This window comes from Arachis ipaensis, chromosome B7, assembly GCF_059453495.1.
Source record: "Arachis ipaensis isolate K30076 ecotype BB chromosome B7, ASM5945349v1, whole genome shotgun sequence".
Taxonomy (NCBI): domain Eukaryota; kingdom Viridiplantae; phylum Streptophyta; class Magnoliopsida; order Fabales; family Fabaceae; genus Arachis; species Arachis ipaensis.
Window position 1 is genome coordinate 134,721,375 of NC_142442.1, and position 21,528 is coordinate 134,742,902.

A 21,528-nucleotide genomic window follows, 5' to 3' on the forward strand; every position below is an offset into this window, starting at 1 on the left:
TATCGTTATTGAGGAATTGATAATTACAAAATTGTTTATTCAAATATTTTTATTTGATTAATTTATTATAGTATAAATATTTTAATATTAACTGTACAATATTTTGTGAAAGATAAAAATAGAAAATATTAAATAAATAATTAGAATGTGAAAGTAAAAAATGTATTGAATAAAAAAATTTAATTTAAAATGATATGTTACTGAACTAAATAAAAATATTGAATTATTTTTAGAGATCTTTAGTTGAAATTTTTTCAACTAAAATTCTTAAAAAAACTAATTTTTTTTTTCTTGAGTGTGGGAAAAGAGTTGCATATTCTGATGCAAGAGTCACGCATTTTATTTGTGGGTTTAAGAACTATATATGAGATAGTAAATTTAGAAATGTTACAGAAAAATAACATTTGTGTATAAAGATTAAAGAGGTAAAATTCGTTCTGTTTTTTGCATGGTTGTGAAAATCGGACCGGACCGGCCAGTTCAACCGGAAAAACTGGGAATCGGTCACCTTACCGGTCCGGGTAACGCTAATAACCGCCTGGCAAAAAATCGGTCGAACCGGCGGTTAACCGGCGAACCGGAAGAACCGTCCGGTATTTTAGCGGTTCAATAGTTTGCAAATTCATATGCCAAACAACGTCGTTTTGGCATTTAAAAAAAAAAAGAAAAAAGAATAACGTTCGTGAAATGTATCCCTAACCCTAATCTGATACTCCCCCCCCTTTCTTCCCCTTTCTTCCCCAGTTCCCTTTCTTCCCCAGATTCAGCGCCAGCGTCCATAGCCACCGGCCACCCACAGTGCGCCAGCGTCCATAGCCACCCACAGCCATCAAGGCCACCAAGGCCACCATAGCCGAGCCCGCGACCACCACTGGCCGAGCCCGCCTCCTCGTCGCCACCCACAACCATCGAGAGCAACAGCTACCACCACCGGCCGAGCCCGCCTCCTCGTCGCCACCCACAACCATCGACAGCAGCCGACGACCACCGGCCGAGCTCGCCTCCTTCCGAATTAGGTAAGACTCTGTTTTTTCACCTATGCTTCTTGAGTTTGATTTTCTGAGGTTCTGATCTTGTTCTGTGCTCGCCTGTTCTATGCTTGATTTTGGATTTTGATTTTCTGAGCCCCCCTTGATTTTCAGGATTGATGTTTTTTATTTTGAATATGTTTTGCATTGCTGCTTCTGTTAGCTCGCTGCTTCATGAATCATGATGAATATTTTTTGCTGCTTCTGGTAGCTGCTTCTGTTTTGCTGCTTCTGTTACCTGCTTCTATTTTGCATTGCTGCTTGTGTTACCTGCTTCTGTTTGCTGCTTCATTATTTTCATCATTGCTGTTATTGACTTTGAATATGTTTTGTTGTTTCTGTTTGTTGCTTCATGATGAATATTTTGATTATTTTCATGGTTGTCTGAAGTTTTCTGGTCTTTGGTTTTCTGATTGTTATAGATGGAACAATCACAAAGTAACCCACAACCACAAGATTCTCAAACTGGTTCATCCAGAGGTAAATCTGATCCAGCTTGGCAGTATTTTACAGTGAAGTATGACAAAAATAACAAGGCTCAATATACATGTATTTTCTGCTTGAATACTTACAATGGAAGGGGGATATATAGAATGAAATATCATCTTGCAAAGATCCCTGGACAAATTAAAGTTTGTAACAAAGTAACTGAAGATGTTGAACTTCAATTCAAAAGGTTTTTGGAGGAAAACAAAAAAAATAGGGCAGAAAAAAGAAAATATACAGCTGATTGTTATGATGTGGAAAGTGAAACACAAGCGGAAGAAGAGGGTGAAGCACCTAATCCTGTACAACCTCCGGCTCCTGCAACAATGGGAGACAAAGGAAAGAGAAGAGCGATTGCTGCTACTCCAATTGGAAGTTATTTTAAGGAAAGGACTACGCCAGGCTCTCAACCAGCTTTGAAAAGTGTCTTGGCCAGTAAACAAGTTAAACACAATGTTAAGTTGGGGCTTGCAAGATGGATCATTGATGCACGGATTCCATTCAATGCAATTCAATCGCCTTACTTTCAACCTGCCTTGGACGGCGTTGCTGCAATTGGACCTGGTTTCAAGGGACCGTCGTATGATGAAATGAGAGTTCATTTGCTGGCCGATCTTAAGAAGGAGTGTCAGTTGCTTGTTGAAGGTTATAGAAGCTCGTGGAAAAGGACTGGTTGTACACTGATGGCAGATGGCTGGACTGATCAAAGGCAGCGTACGTTAATTAATTTTCTAGTTTATTGTCCTGCTGGTATGTCATTTGTTAAGTCTGTTGATGCTTCTGATATGATAAAAACTGCCGATACCTTGTTTAAATTGTTTGCTGAGGTTATTGAGTGGGTTGGGTCTAGTAACATTGTGCATGTGGTTACTGATAATGCTGCGAATTATGTATCTTCTGGAAAACTCATTCATGAAAAGTATCCAAATATTTTTTGGTCTCCTTGTGCTGCTCATTGCATCAATCTTATCTTGAAAGACATAGCAAGTCTTCCTCACATAGCTGACCTTGCCTCTCGTGCTTCAAAAGTGACTGTCTTTGTTTACAATCATATGATTTTCTTGTCATGGCTTAGAAAAAGAAAAGATTGGAAAGAAATTGTTCGACCAGGAGTAACACGTTTTGCTACTGTTTTCATTACTTTGAAAAGTATGTATGATCATAAACAAGACTTGCAAGCATTGGTGATTGACAAATATTTCACTTCTCATAAATTATCCAAGAGTGTCAATGGGAAGATGGTTAGTTCAATTATCTTGGATAGTAAGTTTTGGGAGGATTGTTTTACTACTGTTATGCTTGTTGGTCCTCTAATTAAGTTATTGAGGCTTGTTGATGCTGATGAGAAACCTTCTCTGGGTATCGTGTATGCGGGCATGCAAAGAGCCAAAATTAATATCAAGACAATGTTTAGAAATAGGAAATCTGCATACACACCTTATACAAGTATCTTGAAAATGCGGTGGGATAAGCATTTGAAGCGTGACCTCCATGCAGCAGCATACTTTTTGAATCCAGATTACTTCTATAGTGAGGGGTTTGTTGAGAAGGCAAATATCTTGAGGTCTTTGCTTGATTTATTTGATATTGAAACTCTTTGCGATGACTCGGTTGCCGCAATGCAAGAGATACAGTTGTATCGAGATCGAAAAGGAAGTTTTGGAAGGGAAAGTGCATTGAAAGCAATTAAGAGACTTGAACCTGGTAAGCATTTATATTTCTATGTTTAATTTACTTTGAATGTTTTTTAAATATTGAATGAGAATTGATGGTTGAATTACATATTCTGGTAGGTGAATTGTGGAGGCTACATGGTGGGAGTGCTCCTAACTTGCAAAAAATGGTAATTCGTCTTCTTCATCAAACATCTTCATCATCCGGCTGCGAGAGGAACTGGAGCCTCTTTGAACAAATCCATTCAAAGAGGAGGAACCGATTAGAGCATCAAAGGCTAAGTGACATTGTTTATGTCACTTATAATCTACGCCTTCAATCTAGAATGCATCGCAAGAAGAAGAATTATGATCCAATTGACATTCAAAGCATTGACACAGTAGATTTTTGGGTAATGCCGGATGAAGGTGATCCTGAATTCACTAATGGAGATATCGAAGGCATTGAAAATTTAATTTATACGGATAATGCTATGCCTTCATATCCTACAGGTGATTGAAATAGCAAAACTTGTTTCATTTCCTCTCAATATCTGATGTAAAGTTGTAACTTTAATTTTTTCTTGGTTTTCTATTTTATTTTATTAGATGGAGGAGATGTGGAACTTGATGTGGATTTCCCTAATGTTGCTGATTCTTCAAATACAGCTTCTTTTGGTGGTACTTCTGATGATGGTGGCTTTGGATTACCTGTTTATGATGGAGATGTTGGAACACTTAATGATAATTATGATTTTTGATGAGTTGCACCTTTGATTAGTTGAAAACTTGCTAGTAATTGTATCTTTTGAATGTAGAACATTATGGGTTTGTCATTATGTACTTTTATTTTTTGTTTACTTATAAACTTTGATGTCTGAAGTTGTTTGTGAACCTCTAATATTAAGTAATGGATAATTTATTATGTGAAATATTAAATTTTATTAAGTTAGAGATCATTGAATTTATATACTTAAAGATTATTTTAAGTTTTTTAATAATTTTATTTAATATTTAATTAAACCGATTGAACCCCGGTCGAACCAGTAAACCATTGAACTAGTGACCTCACCGGTTTATTGACCGGTCTGGTTCTCGCAACCTTGGTTTTTTGACAGAAAACTTTAAAAGACCTTATGTATATACATCTCACCTTGCTTATACTTATGACTTATCGTTGAGAAAATGAATGTTCAAGAATTATTTTATACATTAAAAAAAAAACTTTACCATTTTATATAATTTAAATAGAAAAATATATTTTTTTATTTAATAACTCTAATACTATATTTAACTTTGAAAAATATTAGAGGATCATTATAATTTATTATTTTTGGCTATTACTTTTAGCCAATAACTCAATTTTTTTTACTTTAGTAATCCAACAATATATTTTAACTTATATTTTTAAACATTGATGGTTAACTAATAGTAAAAACTAATAAATTTTAATAATTTTTTATTTTTTTATTAACTTTTTAAAATAATTTTTTTATTCTTTAAAAAAAGGGTTAACCACAAAAAATATTTCCGAATTATTCAAACGCTGAAAATAATGACCTCCACTTTTCTTATCAACAAAAATATTGAATAATTTAAAAACGTGCACGAAATGCACCACCATCAAATGATGCGTTCTCTATAAATGGAAGTGTCTGAACTCTGAAGTGACAAACAGAAAAACTTATGTGGCAAACGAAGATGCCTACCTGGACCATTCCCGAATTTCCCAATTCATTAACCTTAATTCCAATTTCAAATCAGAACGTGATGCATTTGAAGAGAGGTTTAACCATGGATGGAGATGGAATGAAGCGAAGGTTTGCATCAATGGCAGAAAAATGCAACGATAGGTGCGAAGAGTATGCTTCGAAGCGGTATGATGGTACATGTCTCTGCTCTGTTGCTGTTATTGCTCTGAAATCGAAGACAAATACTAATCCAGGGAGGTGATTCTTTCGGTGCCTACTATAAAAGGTAATCATGACTTAGTTTTTTCTCTCTAATGGGTATTCGTTGTTGTTCCTATTTTAATATTTTTTCGTACCTTTTGATTTATCACTGTCCTTCATCACTTTTTTGTTTGTGTTATTAGCAGAATAAAAACCAGAATTGTAAATATTTTCAATTGATTGATGGATTGGAAGAGCAATATATGGTTGAAGAGGAGGAATGTTCTTGGAACAACAAATTCATGCTCTCTTCACGTAGAAAACTAAAAAAGAAGAGTATCAGAAAGCTGTCTGAATCAATGGAGTATAAAGACATAGTCCCCATGGTACTACATGTTTTTACTAAAGAATTGAAAAAGAAATTGAAGAGGATTGAAATTCTTCTAATCATGATGTGCATTGGAGTTGTAGTTGGTATTTTTATCAATTTCATTGCTCTGTTTAAGAACTAATTTGTACTAATGCTAAATAGTGAATGAAGAATAAATATCAATTATTAGAGTGTATTTTGATAACTGTGGATGTATCAAATTCGGTTGAAACATTGAATGACAACTCTTGTATTGTGTTACCTGATGTGTATTAAAAATGTACTATTTATTAGAGTGTAGTTTGATGAGAACCTAATGTGTGTTGTGTTTTTCAGAGTGTAGTATAAACTTTGTAATTAACATTTAAATATAGTGTAGGTTACATTGATCATATAACAAGTTACATGACAGTTATTAGTAATTCCCAAAAAGTAAATTAACATTCCTTGTAATTCAAACATAACCTATGATCAAGTGACACTATCTAAATGATATACCCTAAATAAGTAATGTACCATAATAAGTACTAAACAGAGTCAAACACAACATAGTCCAATAACTTCCAAAACAACTTAAACAATTTATCTAAAAAATTCATTAACATAAAAAAAAAAATGCTAAAACAGTTCCACAATATCAAAAGGCTCATTAACACCTTGTCAATGTTGCTCACAGTATCCCTCAGAATATTGCATTCTACTTTTTTAATTTCTCTCTAACCTACCCATATGGTGCATCAAGAATATTATGAGTGTTGACATCTGAAATTTCAAGCAAAAAAAGACACATTTTAATACTAACAGAATTTTAATTAACTATTAAAATTATTCTTCTAAAATAGAAAAAAAAATGAAACTAACTAAACCCTAACCAATGCAATGCATCAAACAACTCATATAGCAAAAAGCAAAATTTTAACGAACAAAAATCAACATTATCATATACTTAGTTGCGATTTTTTTCATCAAAGACCATATAACAACAATAATATGAACTACACAAAGTTTCTAAATCCTAATGGAGAAGATAATATGTGTACCTTGTCAGATAAACAACTACCAAGATACGACAATGCCTCTTTAAACCATCGATGCAGTGACGGTGGATAGATGATGATCTTTGATGGTGACTCGATAAGAAGGAGAAGATAGAGAGACAACAATGATTACAGTATTAACTCTTTTATTCCTTTTGACCCTCTTTTATAGTGTTAGAATGTTTTAACTTCTCAATATATTATTGGAAATTAGATTATTAATTGAAGATTAGAGTTAATGAATTGGAGAATTTGAAAATGGGTCCAACTAGGCATATTTGTTTGTCATATAAACTTTTCTGTTTGTCAGCTCAGACACTTTTTGTTAATACTAATAGAGAATGAGAATACATCATTTGATGGCATTTTGTGTACATTTTTAAATTATTTAAGATTATTTTTGTCAATAATAAAAATGAAAGTCATTATTATAAGCGTTTGAATAGTTTGGGAGGGATTTGAATCTTTTAAATTTTGAATTTTATTTTAGAGAATAAGGTGTGATCTCTCACCATTTATTTCATAGGTGAGACTAAGAATAAATATGAGAGAGAAACCATTCAAGAATAGAAGATGACACTTTATCCTTTAAATTACAAATTTAAAATTTAGAGAATCTAAATCCATTTGAGAGTATATTTGGAGAAATAAATCTTCTCAATTTTTTTTACAAAAATTATATTTGTACACCAAAATTAGCCACTAAAATTAACCATATATAAATATATGTGTGGTTTAATTATTTTCAATGTTATTTGTATTCCAACATGTATTTTATACTGGTAGCCAACTTTAGTGACTGATTTTAGTGTATATGTAGCATTACTTGTTTTTTAATAATTAATGGACTAAAGTGCGATATCTCACTATTAATTTTATAAATGAGATAAAAAATAAATATGAAAGAGATGATAATAAAAAATTAGAAATTACACTTTACACTCTCAATCTTTTTTAATAATGTATGATCCATTCGAATATTTGGTAGTTAACCCTATTTTTTTCCAATAGCCAATCCAAAAGTGACCTTTCCCTTCCCTTCCCTTAGTTTTATGTTTTCAAAACAATTTCAAGTCCCGGGATTGAGTGAAGAATTGCTATACTAATTGTGAAAAGCTCAGCAATCCAAGCATGGATAAGAAGAAGAAGCTGAAGCATATCGGGAACAAAGCAAAGGAGGAATCCACCATGGAGAAGAAGAAGAATCACAAGAGCAAGAACATTCACGAGATCCTCCCTGTTGAGCTTATTCACAGAATCCTACTGCAGGTGCCGATCAGACATCTCGCTCGCCTCAGGTGCGTTTCCAAGCTGTGGTGCTCTCTAATTTCTGATCCTGACTTTGCGGAGTTTCATTTTCACCACTCTCCCGCTGCCACCAACGCATGCTTCTTCATGAAAAACGACACTATGGCTTACTTCGTTTACTTAGACTGCATCCCAAAAAGAGATGTGTCCGCCTTTCAAAAAGAAACCACCTTCTGATTTTGCTGTCTTGGGATCCTGCAGAGGTTTTATTCTCTTGCATCGACACCCACATTTTCTTGTGGTATGGAACCCACTCACTGGATTCAGCAAAAGAATATCCTATTCTCATGGTGTTCATCGTCGTATGTTCTATGGCTTTAGGCTTCCCTATGGCTTTAGGCTTCCCTACAGTGCCCGCCTGTATGGATTTGGTTATGATGCATCCCGGGATGATTACTTAGTTGTTGTAGCTTGGATCGAGTGGGAAAGGCGAGATCACTTGGATTGCTTGTCCTTGAGAACCAATTCATGGATTAATCTTGATGTTGCACTTCCCGAATCCTTGCGTGTTTTTGAGTACCCGTCTTGTGGGTTGTTCTTGAATGGTGCTATTCATTGGGTGCCTTTCCCTGTTAAAGCTTACAGTGATGCTATTCTTATCTTTGATCTGAAGGAAAGGACCTTTTCAACCATATCTGCGCCGGAACACCTGCCATGCTCCTATCCAGGTCTCGCCCTACTAGGAGGCTGCCTAGCCTTATATTATTACAATAATGATAGCGATAAAACTGAGATATGGGTGATGAAAGAATATAAAGTGCATTCATCTTGGACTCTCTATCAGATTCCTTGTGGAAACTTCCGGCCTTTGTGCTTATCCAATAATGGTGATATTATTGGAGAACAATTTATTTTGGATAAAGAAGAAAAGAAAAAGTTTCTCATATATAATGTGGGAGGACAGCTGCTCCCACGTGTTAAATATCCTTGTTTTGTACATAACATCAGTGTAACCGATGCTATGTATACAGAGAGTCTCTTGACACTTCCAAGTGACATTAAGGATAACAAGAAGAAGAAAAGGAAAACGGTAGGTAACTATTCTCGTATGCTTTCTACCAAGCTATTCTCCTATGCATTATGCACCAAGCTATTTCTGTTAGTTTTCATTGCATTTTGACTCTTACCAGTTCTGTTTTTTTTGCAGAACATCAAGTTCACCATCAAGTTTAGCATCACCAAAGATCCAAACAAAGAAAGAAGATGAGGAGCCAACATACAACTGAACAACTTGGGGAGAACATTTGAGAAGTGCAAATGAAGTTTAGTCTCTTTTTAAATCCAGTATATCTTTTGAATCAAATCTAATAGTAATATTTCTTAGTTGGTTATGCAAAACTTTATAGGTTTTATTTTGCAGATTACATAATATACTTCTTTTAATCTTACCTTTATCGTGGTTGTTTTTAGAAGTTCACTAGCAAATGATGGCAAACCCAGAAACAGAAAATTACAGTATGAGAGTTGTTTTATTTTGAGTATATAAACTTGCTGCACCTTGTATGTCAAACCAGTAATCGACGGCATTTGGTGCCTCCAGAGGGGCTTACTTGAACATGTTTTGAAAGGATAAGTACTCTATAAATAGTTTCGCCTGCACTCTCTGTCTCTCTATTTGATATAAAGATGAAGTACCTTTTTCGGCATTTATTCATTTTGTTGTCTTATGTTACTTTAGCCTCAATTTTATCATTTCAAAATCTTATGAACCCAATCCAAAACTTTTTAAATATAGATTCTTTTATTGATAATACGTTTCTCGTACAGACTTAAGATGCAAAGTGTGGAGTTTCTTATAAAATCCCTGGTTGCCTCTTATTTATCAAGCAATATGTGCTTATTTCATTAATCTTGTATCTAATTTAGCTTTAAACTACTGGGAGTAAAATGAATAGTGAATAGCTTTTGAGGAGAAGCAGATTTAGCATCAATAATTTTAGCCATGAAAATCTTTCACACGCTATATTATTGTGTTGAACTGCCGATTACTATACATAAATGTACTTTTCTCATTGATTACTGCCTCCAGTTAACACCTAGATTTAGCAGCATGCACAAGGGATGCCATAAATATGAGAAAGAGAATTAGGAGCTAACATTCAATTGAGCAACTTAAACATGTGATTTTGCTGTAAATAAAATTAAGGGTTCGCAAGTTGAGTGGGAAGAAGCTTCAAGAAACTCAAGTTTTATTTTGTTTTGAATTATGATCTTCTTTCCAAATATGAAGGGAAAATAACTCAAGAACATCTGAAAATTGAAAATAGAGTTTAACATCTTGTTAATCCAATATATCTTGAGTTTAATCTGATAGTAATATTTCTTATATTATCTGTTTTATTTTTCCGTTTTTTCATCTTCTATATATGTTGAAAATTTTCGTTTGCTTTTTATGTTTTATCTGTGTAATTTTTTTTTCTTTTGCTGCATTATCATGATTCATGAGTTATCTATCATTAAGTTACTGGTTTTGTTTTCTTAGTACTAACCCGTCTGTTTAGATGATTATAAAGGGTTTACATAATTAATTGCCTTTTTATTCTATGTTGTGGTTGGTAGAAACAATGTAATAATTGATATATTTTCTAAACAGAATATCACATCTCCCTATGAGATTTGTGATGTGAACTGCACTTTAAAATAGTCAATTTGCATGTATTCTCTACAATATTCTTTCATTGATTTTTGAATGTATAAGTTGTAAATTTTTAATTCAGATTTCTATTTCAATTTTCTGGTTAATTTTCTATGTGCTAAAAGTGTGTAAGGAGAAATTTAGTATTGCCTTTTTAAAATTTTTCTGTACATAAATAAAGTTTAAAAATTTTTTACACATGAATTATAACTTCTAAAAAATAATATTTTTTATTTTTTAAATATTTTTATTTTTACTATTAAAATTTTTTTAAATATACTAAAAGATAAAAAATAATTTTTTAAATACTCATACAATTTCATAACAGATGTATTTACTAGAACTACTTAAACACACTTTAAAAAGATATGTTATAATATCATATTTTAAACATGATTTTAGAATATAAATAGAATAAAAAAAACAAAAATTAATCAACGTAATTTTAAAAAGATTAGAGACTAAATTTGTGTAACAAAAATGCTAATCAAATATAAAAAATAGTCACTAAATTAGTGATGATATATTTGTATATAAAATAAATACACGTGTTTTTTAACTTTTTTAATATTTATTTTATATTTTAATATGTATTATATTTAAATAATTAATTTAATAATTGATTTTTAGTATATACATACTTACTATTGTTTTACATTTTTGAAAAGCAATATATCTAATATAAAAATTTAAAAATGAGAAACTAATTTCTCCCTTTTATATCCTAAAAAACCAATTTTTTTTATTATTATCCATAAATTTACAAAATAACAATTTAGGGTTAATACCTTGAGTTTTATCTAATAATCCCGTGTTTTAAGTTTTAACCTAAATAGAAGAACAAAGCCAAAGAGGCGTCGAGCATAGAGAAGAAGCAGAAGAGCATTCACGACATCCTCCCTCATGACCTGATTCACACAATCTTAGTGCCGGCCAAACATCTCGTTCGCCTCAGGTGCGTTTCGAACCTCTGGTATTCTCTTATTTCCGATCCACACTTTGCGGAATTGCATTTTCAATATTCTCCTGCAGCCACCAACGCATTCATCTTCACAATAAACTACACTCAGGCTTACTTGGCACTATTTATTGACGAGTAGGGGTGTGCATGGGCCGGGTGAAACCGGGTTTAATGTGACCCAGACCCGGCCCGAAATATATACCGGGTCTATTTGTTAGACCCGAACCCGACCCTAGACCTGATAAAACCTATACATTTTCGGGCCACGATTATACCGGGTAAAAATCGGGTGAAAACCGGGCCGTTAACATTATATTACATTGATACCTTCTTGTAAGTTAGCATGTAAAAATATCCAAATTTCTAAGACTCCAACCATTATTTGACATGGTAAAATTTACTTAGAAAAATATAATAAGAAGTAACTCTTCTCTAAAATTAAAGTATAACCATAATCAATACTAATATTGCCTAATAACACCAAATATTTAAATCAATACAAATAACACAAAATTATGCATTAGTCTAAAGTCTTATGCATTTTAAACATAAAACATTAACTTATAGTCTTATATATAATGACTAATAACACAAAATATTAAGGTTTACAATACTTAAATTTCACATAATAATAGCCATCATCCATCACTAATAACACAAAATATTAATTGTGTATGATGACCGGGCCACCGGGCCGATTTCGGGTGACCCGAGCTATGACCCGGACCCGACCCGAAATAATGACCGGGTCTACTTTTGAGACCCATACCCGGTCCTAGACCCGATGAAATCACACCAAATTAGTCCCTAAAGTGTTCGGGACCGGGCCGGGTCTTCGGGTTGGGCCGGGCCATGCACACCCCTATTGACGACAATGATGCATCACGCATAAAAGTGGTGTATCCCCCTTTCAAGAATAAAAACTTAGTTTGTGATTTTAAGGTCCTGGGATCGTGCAGAGGCTATGTTCTCTTACATGGAAACCTACATTTTCTTGTGGTATGGAACCCACTGACTGGATCCAACAAAAGAATATCCTACTCTCATATTGTTTCTGGTTGTAAGCACAAGGGCGTTAGCCTTCCCAAGAAGTTCCATCTCTATGGATTTGGTTATGATGTTTCACAGGATGACTACTTAGTTGTTGTAGCTTGGCAGGATAAGGATGACCATTATCACTTTGATTGCTTTTCCTTGAGAACCAATTCATGGATTAATCTTGATGCTGCACTCCCCAAATCATTGGGTCTTATGGAGTGGCAACCTCATGGATTGCTCTTGAATGGTGCTATTCATTGGCTGCCTTTGTCTCAAAGCTTACAGGGATGCTATTCTTATCTTTGATCTGAAGGAGAGAACTTTCTCAATGATATCTGCCCCGGAACAACCTGTAATGAGTGCATGCTCCTATTCAAGGCTCGCCTTACTAGGAGGCTGCCTAGCCTTGTATTATCCCAATCATGATAGCTGTAACACTCACATATGGGTGATGAAAGAATATAAAGTGCATTCATCTTGGACTCTCTATCAGATTCCTTGTGTAAACTTCTGGCCTTTGTCCTTATCCAGGAATGGTGATATTATTGGAATAGGTTATATTTTCTCTCATAAAGTACGGTACTTCATATATAATGTCAGAGGAGACTTCCTCAAGCATATTAAAAATCTTCCTTGTCGGCTTCCCTTCCGTGAACCCGTTACTGTGTATACAGAGAGTCTCTTGCCACTCCCTACTGACGTTAAGGATAAGATAATCGGTATGTAACTATTCTCCTATGCTTTGCACCAAGCTATTCCTGTTAGTTTTCATTGCATTGTGACTAATGAATAAGTAATGAGTAATATGCATTATGCATCAAGTTCCAATCAAATGCCACTTTTGTCTATGGATGGTGAAATTGGAATTTATCAATACTTAGGAAATCATTGATCACACTGTCTTGCTTCCTAAAGCCTAGTCTTGTGGTGAGGGATTTTAACTTTTATTCTTTTTTCATGTGTAATGCAATGGTGATCTTTTCTGTAGGCCATCAGAATCAGAAAGATGTCAAACAAGGAAAGAGAATTAGAAGAGAATGACTGCATGACAAAGACACTTAATTCTGTTGTAAATAAAGTGTAGGATTGACAAATTGAGCTGGAAGAAGCTTCTAGAGAATTTTATTTTATTTTGGCTTTGCTTTAAATTATGATTTTCCTTCCAACTATGAATGTTAAAAACTGGAACATTTGAAAGTGCAAATATAGCTTCTTCTAGTTGAATCCAATCTGTTATATTAAATGCTTTATCTTTTTCAATATTTCTTTGGTTGCATTATCATGTCTACACAGAATATCACACATCAATATGAGATTTAACATGTAAACAAATTGTTAATTTGTCAATTCAGTTTGGTCTTAGTAGTAAGTATTTCAGTATTTTGTTTGTTGGGATTACAGTTAGGATCTTTGTGTTAGTCGCTTGAATTCTTAATTGTTCATAGAATATGTGCTCGTAGCTAGGACTTTCTATCATGGTAGGTTAATTGAACCACGTTAAGTTTTCTGTTTTCATCTTATATTTTGTTGTATTGGTAATGAAACGTTGTAGCATGTTGATATAGTTGCTATGGTGGTGTAAATTTTACATTTTTATGTATGACTTTCAACGTTATTTTGTTAGGTACTTCCTAGTTTTAGGATTAACTTTTAGATATATTTTTATTAAATGCAATTCTGAACTTTTAAGCTGGGGTGTGGACACTTAAAACAGTCTTGTGTCTCTTTGTTCTTCTTTGCCCTGTTTTTCGTAGATCTCTATAGAAGTATCATAGCAAAATGAAGACATAACTTGCTAGCTTCCGTCTTCTTTTAACCCGTTTCTGAATGTATAACAAAAGATGAAAGCTATTGCACTCTGAAATTAAAAGAAAAAAAAAGGAAATTTATGAGCAGATCTAGATACAAATAAATGTTTAAAACTGAAATGTTAAATATGCCTTTCTTAAGTAGGCATAATTTTATATTTGATTCTTCTTCAATTTTTTTCTTGGCCATTTAAGATTATATGGATCAACAGCATAGAGCTATCATTGTTATATCTAGTTTAAGGGCTCCATATTATGATGAAAAAGTCAAGCAAGTTATTCTGGTATTGAAGAGCTGGAGATGAGGTGATGAATGCTGAAATATTCGAGAAGAATAATATCTTGGACTATGCTGCTAAGTGCTTAACGTACACTTTATTGGCTTGTTTAATTTAACGTGCGTTTTATTTTCACCTTTCTTCTATAGAAAGCGACTAACAGAATTTTGGGGGTAAACATAAAGCACGGTCCCATTCATGTATTAAGTACTCAATGAATACGTTTTTGCTTGTTTTGTTTATTTGTTATTCATGTTTCTTCATTTCACTTTGAAACTTATGGTAGTGTCCAGAAAAAGCTAACCATATAGGAATGTCTTAAATTCACACTGTTTAATACTTTGTCCAAAATGCAAAATAGAGGAATCCTTTGAAACATAGGTGTATTTTATATATTTTAGAGTTTAGATTGATCAAGAGTACAAATTTTGATGACCTAATACTTTACTCGATGCAGCAAAAGACAGAGAAAAAACTTGCAGCAAGATAAAAAAAAAAAAAAAAAAAAAAAACAGCCACATCTACCACCATTACAAAATCACTTAACTGCAACATAACCAGAAATTTCATTATGAACAACTATAGTTATTCTCAAATGCACTTATTTTGGCTGGTAATTTTGCCTGCATCTCTCGGGAACCTAGACATAGGAGTATCTTATTTTTGGCTACTTCGGTAGTTTTTTAGAGAAAATGATAAATAGGTCCCTAACCTTTTGTCGCGCGGACATTTTCGTCTCTGACCATTGAAAATACTTTTAAGTCCCTGACCTTCACAAAATTTGGACAGATCCGTCCCTCCGTCTAAATGCCTCCGTCAGGGACTGATCCGTCCAAATCCCTCCGTCAGGGACTGATCCGTCCAAGTTTTGTGAAGGTCAAGGACTTAAAAGTATTTTTCAATGGTTAAGGACGAAAATGTCCGCGGGGCAAAAGGTCAAGGACCTATTTGTCCTTTTCTCTTTTTTATTTAGTTGTATAGGTCTAACACTAATAAGTAGTCATTGTATGGTATTGTTGCTGTGTCAATAACTCAATGCTACCATTAGGAGTAAAGACTCAATTCAGCCTTTGTCTACAATTACTCAACTTTTTTATTTTAGGATAATGCGCCTCTGATAAAATATCAGTTAAATAGTAACGAAAATTAGTTTTGTGAGAGTTTTATTTGTAATTTGTGGAGTTCTAAATCTCACAAAGTTCTTTTCAACAATATAACCAACTATGACCACTATCTTCTTCATCCTCATCATTATCACTTCTATCTCTATTTTTTTATTGTGTAACCAGATTTTATCACCATCGTTATCTTCTCTACTATTAACATCATCAATACAAATATCATCAACATTAATGTTATCTAATTTCATTTCTTGTTCGATGCTATTTTTTTCCTTTAAAAAGCTTTCATAGTGCAATTATTTTTTGTCTGCAATATCATTTCAAGTAATGGTCTTTCTCCATTTAACCACCACCGATGAAAGAATTTTTCAAAAATAAACTTATTAATAGTTTGTGCGAGTTTAAAACCTCCACAAAATAAAAATAAAATCTCCCACAAAACTAATTTTCGTTACTATTTAATATATTTTTTAATAGAAAAATTGTATTATCCTAAAATAAAAAAATTGAGGCCCGAAGTATCTCTTTTTTTTTTTAGCAAGGCTCTTGTCCTTCGTAAAAATGAACAAGGACCAAATTGAGTCTTTATTCCTACAATTAACTACTAAATCATTTATCATATAATGTATATTTTTATACATATTATTTTTATATTTTACACATTTTATTAATAAAAAATAATCTATTACAAAAATACAAAATGCATATAAAAAATTAATTACTATGTATATGTGTTTAAATACATATATTATTTAATTTATTTTTAATTTTTATTTTGTATTTTGACATATATTTTATACAATTAGCTGATTTGATAGTTAATTTTTTATTTACATGTAACATAATTATTGTTATTTTATTATTTTAAAAAATAATATATCTAATATAACAGTTTAAAAAAATTAGAGACTAATTTCTCACTTTTATATTCTTAAAAACAATCTTTTTATTATTAGATATCACACATAAATTTACAAAAATAACATTTTGGGGTTTAATTGCTAAGTTTAACTAATAAATTAGGGTAAACTGTAAAAAATGTACTCAAATAATTTTGTTGTTGACAAAATGTATCCTAATTTTTTTATTGACAAAAATGTTCTCATATAATTTTAAAACGCTACAAAAATATCGAATATTAAATATGTATTTCTCAAAAAATGCCTTAAAGATTGAATTTTGATGTGATTTTTTGCAAGCATGATTAGAAAAATGAGATATTCTTATTCTTAAAATTTGGTAATTTTTTGCTAATTCTATATTTTTTGTGATTTATTAAAATTATTGGTTGTTGACAAAAATATATATACTTAGTAAAATTCACCAAATTTTAAGGATAAAAATATATTATTTTTTAATCATGCTAGCAAAACATCAAAATTCAACCTCTAAAATATCTTTTGAGAATATGTATTTAATGTTAGTATTTTGTTGCATTTTTAAATTATTTGAGGACATTTTTATCAATAACAAAATTTGAGTGTATTTTTGTCAACGAATATATTTTTGGTGGTTTATCCAATTAATAATCCCTTGTGTTCAAAAGCAAATTCAAATCTCCTATTGTAACAAAAAAAAAATCAAATCTTCTATTTTTTCTTTAAAGACAAAATTGTCGTGTACATTTCAGCTTTATGTCACGGTCAATTTTAAAATGTTTTATTTAACTGTGTTTGTATAATATTTTAGAGTATTTGAGAATGTTTGGAATAGTTTAAAAAGTTTTGAAAGATTTTAAAAAATTCTAAAAGACTCTAAAAAGTTATAGATTATTTTAAAAGAGTGTGAATATATATAAAAATATGAAAAGTATGGTAAAATAATAAAAAAATATTTAAAAAAATGTTATAGATTAGATATTTATAATAAAATTTTAGATATTTAATCTAAACCCTTAATTAGATTTAATTCTAATTATTCATTGAAGATGTGAATGACTATAAATAAAGATAAAAATTATAAAGATTAGAATGGGTGTTTGTATGTGAGTCATTTATAACGTTTGAGTAAAAAAATATTTTTCCTACAAAAGTTTTCTTTCTCTAGTGTTTCTTAATTTTCTTGCTCAATATTGGAGTAAATTCCCATAGTCGTCTCTGAGATTCGCATAAATACCCAATGCAGTCCTCAAAACCCAAATTTTTCCATTGTAGTTCTCCAGATAAAGCTCCGAGCACTCATAGTGGTCCCTGGACATATTTCTGGTGATAAGTCATCACCGGAACGCTGACGTGGCGATGTTTTGCCACGCTGGAGGGCTCCAAAACGTCGTCGTTTTGGTTTGGCGCTCTTGAGTGCAAAAAACGACGCCGTTTAGATGTTATTTAACATGAAAAACAGTTTTCTCTCCAATACAAACACTTCATTCGTCTCTTCTTCCACCCTCTCACTTCATCTTTATCTCTTCATCAGTGGCATTACGGTAGAGTTGTATTTGCTGGGTTGAAAAAGTTGAGAGAAGAAGTAATCTGATTGAAGGTTCTTTTCGTTGTTCTCCTCCTCCATCAGAAACACAAGGTTTCGACATTGTGATCAGAATCAAGGTAACCTTCTTTTTTTTTCCTTGGATTTTCAATACAGTATTGATTGATGATATGCAAGTTATTAGTGTGGTTGAAGTTTACTCGTTTTGTTGTCATTGTAGTGTCTAGGGTTTGAAGGTTGGTTGAGATTTTGTGGGATTGCTCTATTTTACTCGAATGAAACAGGGATATGATAAATGATATATGTAGAAGTGAAAAAATATGTGTTGTTGTGGTGTTGATTTTGTTTTTTTTTTTTTATAATGCATTAATAGGCCAACAAAATCTGCTTGTATTAAGTGAAAATTTTGAATTTCTTGTAGAGGGAAGAGAGGTTGGACATCATGTTTCATCATGGGGGTGACTTCAAAAAAAAATGTAGAAGGGATTATGGTATATTCTCCGGACAACAAGGCATGTTTAGGTGATCTAGATATTGATACTCTAGATGTATTCTTCATACGGAACTACCATAAGGAGCTTGGGTACAATAACATAAAGCATTGCTGGTGGCATGTTCCTAGAAAATGCTTGGATAATGGGTTGAGAAACGTAAACAGTGACAAAGAGATAAGAGAGTTGGTGAATTATGCTAGGACAAATGACGGGGTGATTGATGTGTATTTCGAGCATGGAGTGTCAGTGCCAGAGGAATTAGAGGGAGATAACACAGTTGTATATCTGGATGATGATGGTGGAGAGGGTGTAATACTACTACAGATGCTGATGTGAGTCCTCCACTCAATGAGACTAGTGCACTCATAGTTGCTCCCACAGGAAATTCTGTACCCAATAGTTCTTGCAAATTCAGCCCCAACAAAAATAAGACATCCCCACGGCAAACACAACCATCACACTCCAAAACCAAAGTTCACACCACATCTAAAGTCACACAGCCACCACCAATGTCAAGAACTCTAAACCAAGACAAAACCTGAAAAACTCAAGATGAAGAGGAGGATGGATGCAGATGAGAAGAGTGGTTTAGAAACTAAAAAGCCTAAAGTTGATCCAAAATTGTTGAGTAACAGTGGAGACGGTGTACATCTAAAAAGGTAGTTGAAGACCTTTACCTGCAGCTTCTGTGGTGAAAAGGGGCATACAAAGAGGGGCTGCAAAAAGAAGAGGGTGGCTGATGCTGCCGAAGCGGCTGAGAAGAAGAAAAAAAATGAAGGACATCCTACGCTTGAGCAGCAAGTTGAGCAGCCCCAAAATGATGGTGACCAAGGTGATGGGAAAAGCAATCCCGTTTCACAACCTGTAGAGATCGAGATATCTCAGCCAACTGCTTCTGAGGCAGAAGATTCTCAACAGGTAGCTTAATATTTATATATTTATGCTTTCATGATTTAAGTGAACTACTCAATTATATTTAATGTCAACTTTTTTTCATATAGGATCCTAGTATGAAAAGGCCTTCGAAGCTGTCACCAAAAAGAAAATCCTCTCTACCGGCAACCTCTCCAACAGTGAATCCCTTGCAGGGTGCGTCTTTAGCAACATCAACAAAATTTGCCAATTTGATGAAGTTCATCCCAACTCTAGTGTTTAAGCCTCCAAGAAAGAAGAATTGAAGACTTTAGATAAATCTGTATAGGGTTCTGTTTTGTGTAATTAGGCTTTTTCAACAGACAATGACTAGATGATGAATTGTGATCCTTTATGCTTCTTTTGTGATGTTTTACTTTTGAGAAAATTACTCATAGCAGCTTCATGTTCTTTAGTTGCCTTTTATCTTTGTCATTTGCTGTTTTTTACCAAACAATAAAATTTATCTTAATACACTATGCTTTGTGATTTTTCAATCACTTTTATTGCCTTCTTCATCATTTATTGATTTTGGTTCATTCCATGAACAAACATAAATAACAATAATTTCATAGTAAACAACATTTTCATTTCATCAACAGGAGCTTTTTTTACATTTATTGTTCACAGAAAATCTACCACCAACTCTTTATCATTTACAATACAGAATAACCACCAAACACTATCAATATAGATACAACTAACACTAACAACTGGGTAATCACTTTTTGCATCCGGACATCTTCCTCCAACCTCCGAAACCTCCAATCAAAGTTCACCTTCACTTCATAATCAGCACCACAAGATTCTGTCTTATCAATCTGTTCATCATTTTCAGAATCTGCCCAAACAAAAAGTCCACACCATCTCTTCTCACTTGTCTGTAACGAAGAAACGATCAAACTTCAGACAAGAACAACAGAAGAACAATGAGGTAAGGACAATTATAACAACACAAGTAATTTTTCTAACCCACATTATAATTGGGGCAACCATAAAATGGTTTGTTTGGATTTAAATTTGTGCCAAACCATCTGAGAACCGGCCAGCTAAGGGTGTCCGCGGATCGGATCGGATCGGATATGGCCGAAAATTCGATCCGATCTGCACAATTTCCATCGGATCGGATCGGATATGATATCCGCGCTTTTTAGTGCCGGATCCGATCCGATCCGATCCGCAAATGTGCGGATCGGATATCGGATATATCCGCATGATTAAACCTTCTCATTTTAATCATATTTTTATGTAAAAAGATTCAATAAAAATATTTTTTTTATACTTTTAAACTTATTTATTCCTAAAATATTTTTAATCAAACTCTTTCTAAATAACAAAAATAAAATAATACAATATATGAATAATAATTACTAACTAAAACATACAAACAAGTAAATATAATACCAAACATATATATTTATTTATTTTTTAATTATTATTGTGCGAATCTGCGGATCCGCGGATCGGATACGCGGATATCCGCGATCCGATCCGCAAAGAGTGCGGATCGGATCGTATCCGCAATTTTCGGATCGGATGCGGATATTTACCGCGGATCTGCGGATACGATCCGATCCATGGACACCCCTACGGCCAGCAGCCATAACCGCACCATTCTGGCGGCCCCGATCTTCTACTCTTGCTTGGCATTCTCGTTCGGCTCCAATTAGATAAGGAACGAACAGAACTTTCACCTGCAGTGTTACCACCACCAACAAAAAATAGTTACTAAATTAATTGTTATATATTTGTCTATAAATACATGTATTTTTTTAAACCAAATTGAGTTGGTCGAGTGGTCAGCTCACTCGCCAGCAACTCATTGACCAGACCCTTAAATGAAACTCAGATTCGCGACAAATTATTTAGTATACACATAATATGATTATTGTTATTTTATATTTAAAAAAAAGTTTAATTACTCTGTTGGTCTTTATGTTTTATCGAATTCGCAATTTGGTTATTATATTTGTTTTCTTTCAATTGGATCTTTATATAGGACTTTTCTGTATCAAAAGCGTTAAAATTATTGGAATATTCCTTCTAAAAAATATGTGTTCAAAGATCTCATTAGATTCTTCCTT

At 33.0% G+C, this 21,528-nt stretch overlaps 2 protein-coding genes and 1 pseudogene across 3 annotated transcripts; all 3 read left to right on the top strand.

Annotated features, from left to right (window-relative positions):
* The first annotated feature begins 1,450 nt into the window (after positions 1-1,450).
* LOC148554251 (uncharacterized) lies at positions 1,451-3,927 on the top strand. The gene is made up of 3 exons (XM_088494318.1): positions 1,451-3,218; positions 3,308-3,679; positions 3,776-3,927. Exons 1-3 carry the CDS (start codon positions 1,451-1,453, stop codon positions 3,925-3,927), a joined length of 2,292 nt encoding a protein of 763 aa, XP_088350444.1.
* Positions 3,928-7,547: 3,620 nt separating this feature from the next.
* On the top strand, positions 7,548-9,360 carry LOC107607801 (F-box protein CPR1-like). The gene is made up of 2 exons (XM_088493639.1): positions 7,548-8,803; positions 8,921-9,360. Exons 1-2 carry the CDS (start codon positions 7,916-7,918, stop codon positions 8,978-8,980), a joined length of 948 nt encoding a protein of 315 aa, XP_088349765.1. The 5' UTR covers positions 7,548-7,915; the 3' UTR covers positions 8,981-9,360.
* Positions 9,361-11,860: 2,500 nt separating this feature from the next.
* Positions 11,861-13,602, top strand: LOC107606013 (F-box protein CPR1-like; annotated as a pseudogene). The gene is made up of 2 exons (XR_015892223.1): positions 11,861-13,126; positions 13,396-13,602. The product of XR_015892223.1 is annotated as an F-box protein CPR1-like (transcript).
* The last annotated feature ends 7,926 nt before the right edge of the window (positions 13,603-21,528 follow it).

What these genes read in the sequence shown, in the direction of transcription:
- LOC148554251 (XM_088494318.1), top strand. Translation starts at nt 1,451, where the DNA reads ATGGAACAATCACAAAGTAACCCACAACCACAAGATTCTCAAACTGGT. An exon ending in AATTAAGAGACTTGAACCTG is followed by an intron (nt 3,219 to 3,307) that starts GTAAGCATTTAT and finishes ATATTCTGGTAG; the next exon opens with GTGAATTGTGGAGGCTACAT. An exon ending in TATGCCTTCATATCCTACAG is followed by an intron (nt 3,680 to 3,775) that starts GTGATTGAAATA and finishes TTATTTTATTAG; the next exon opens with ATGGAGGAGATGTGGAACTT.
- LOC107607801 (XM_088493639.1), top strand. Translation starts at nt 7,916, where the DNA reads ATGTGTCCGCCTTTCAAAAAGAAACCACCTTCTGATTTTGCTGTCTTG. An exon ending in AGAAGAAGAAAAGGAAAACG is followed by an intron (nt 8,804 to 8,920) that starts GTAGGTAACTAT and finishes TTTTTTTTGCAG; the next exon opens with AACATCAAGTTCACCATCAA.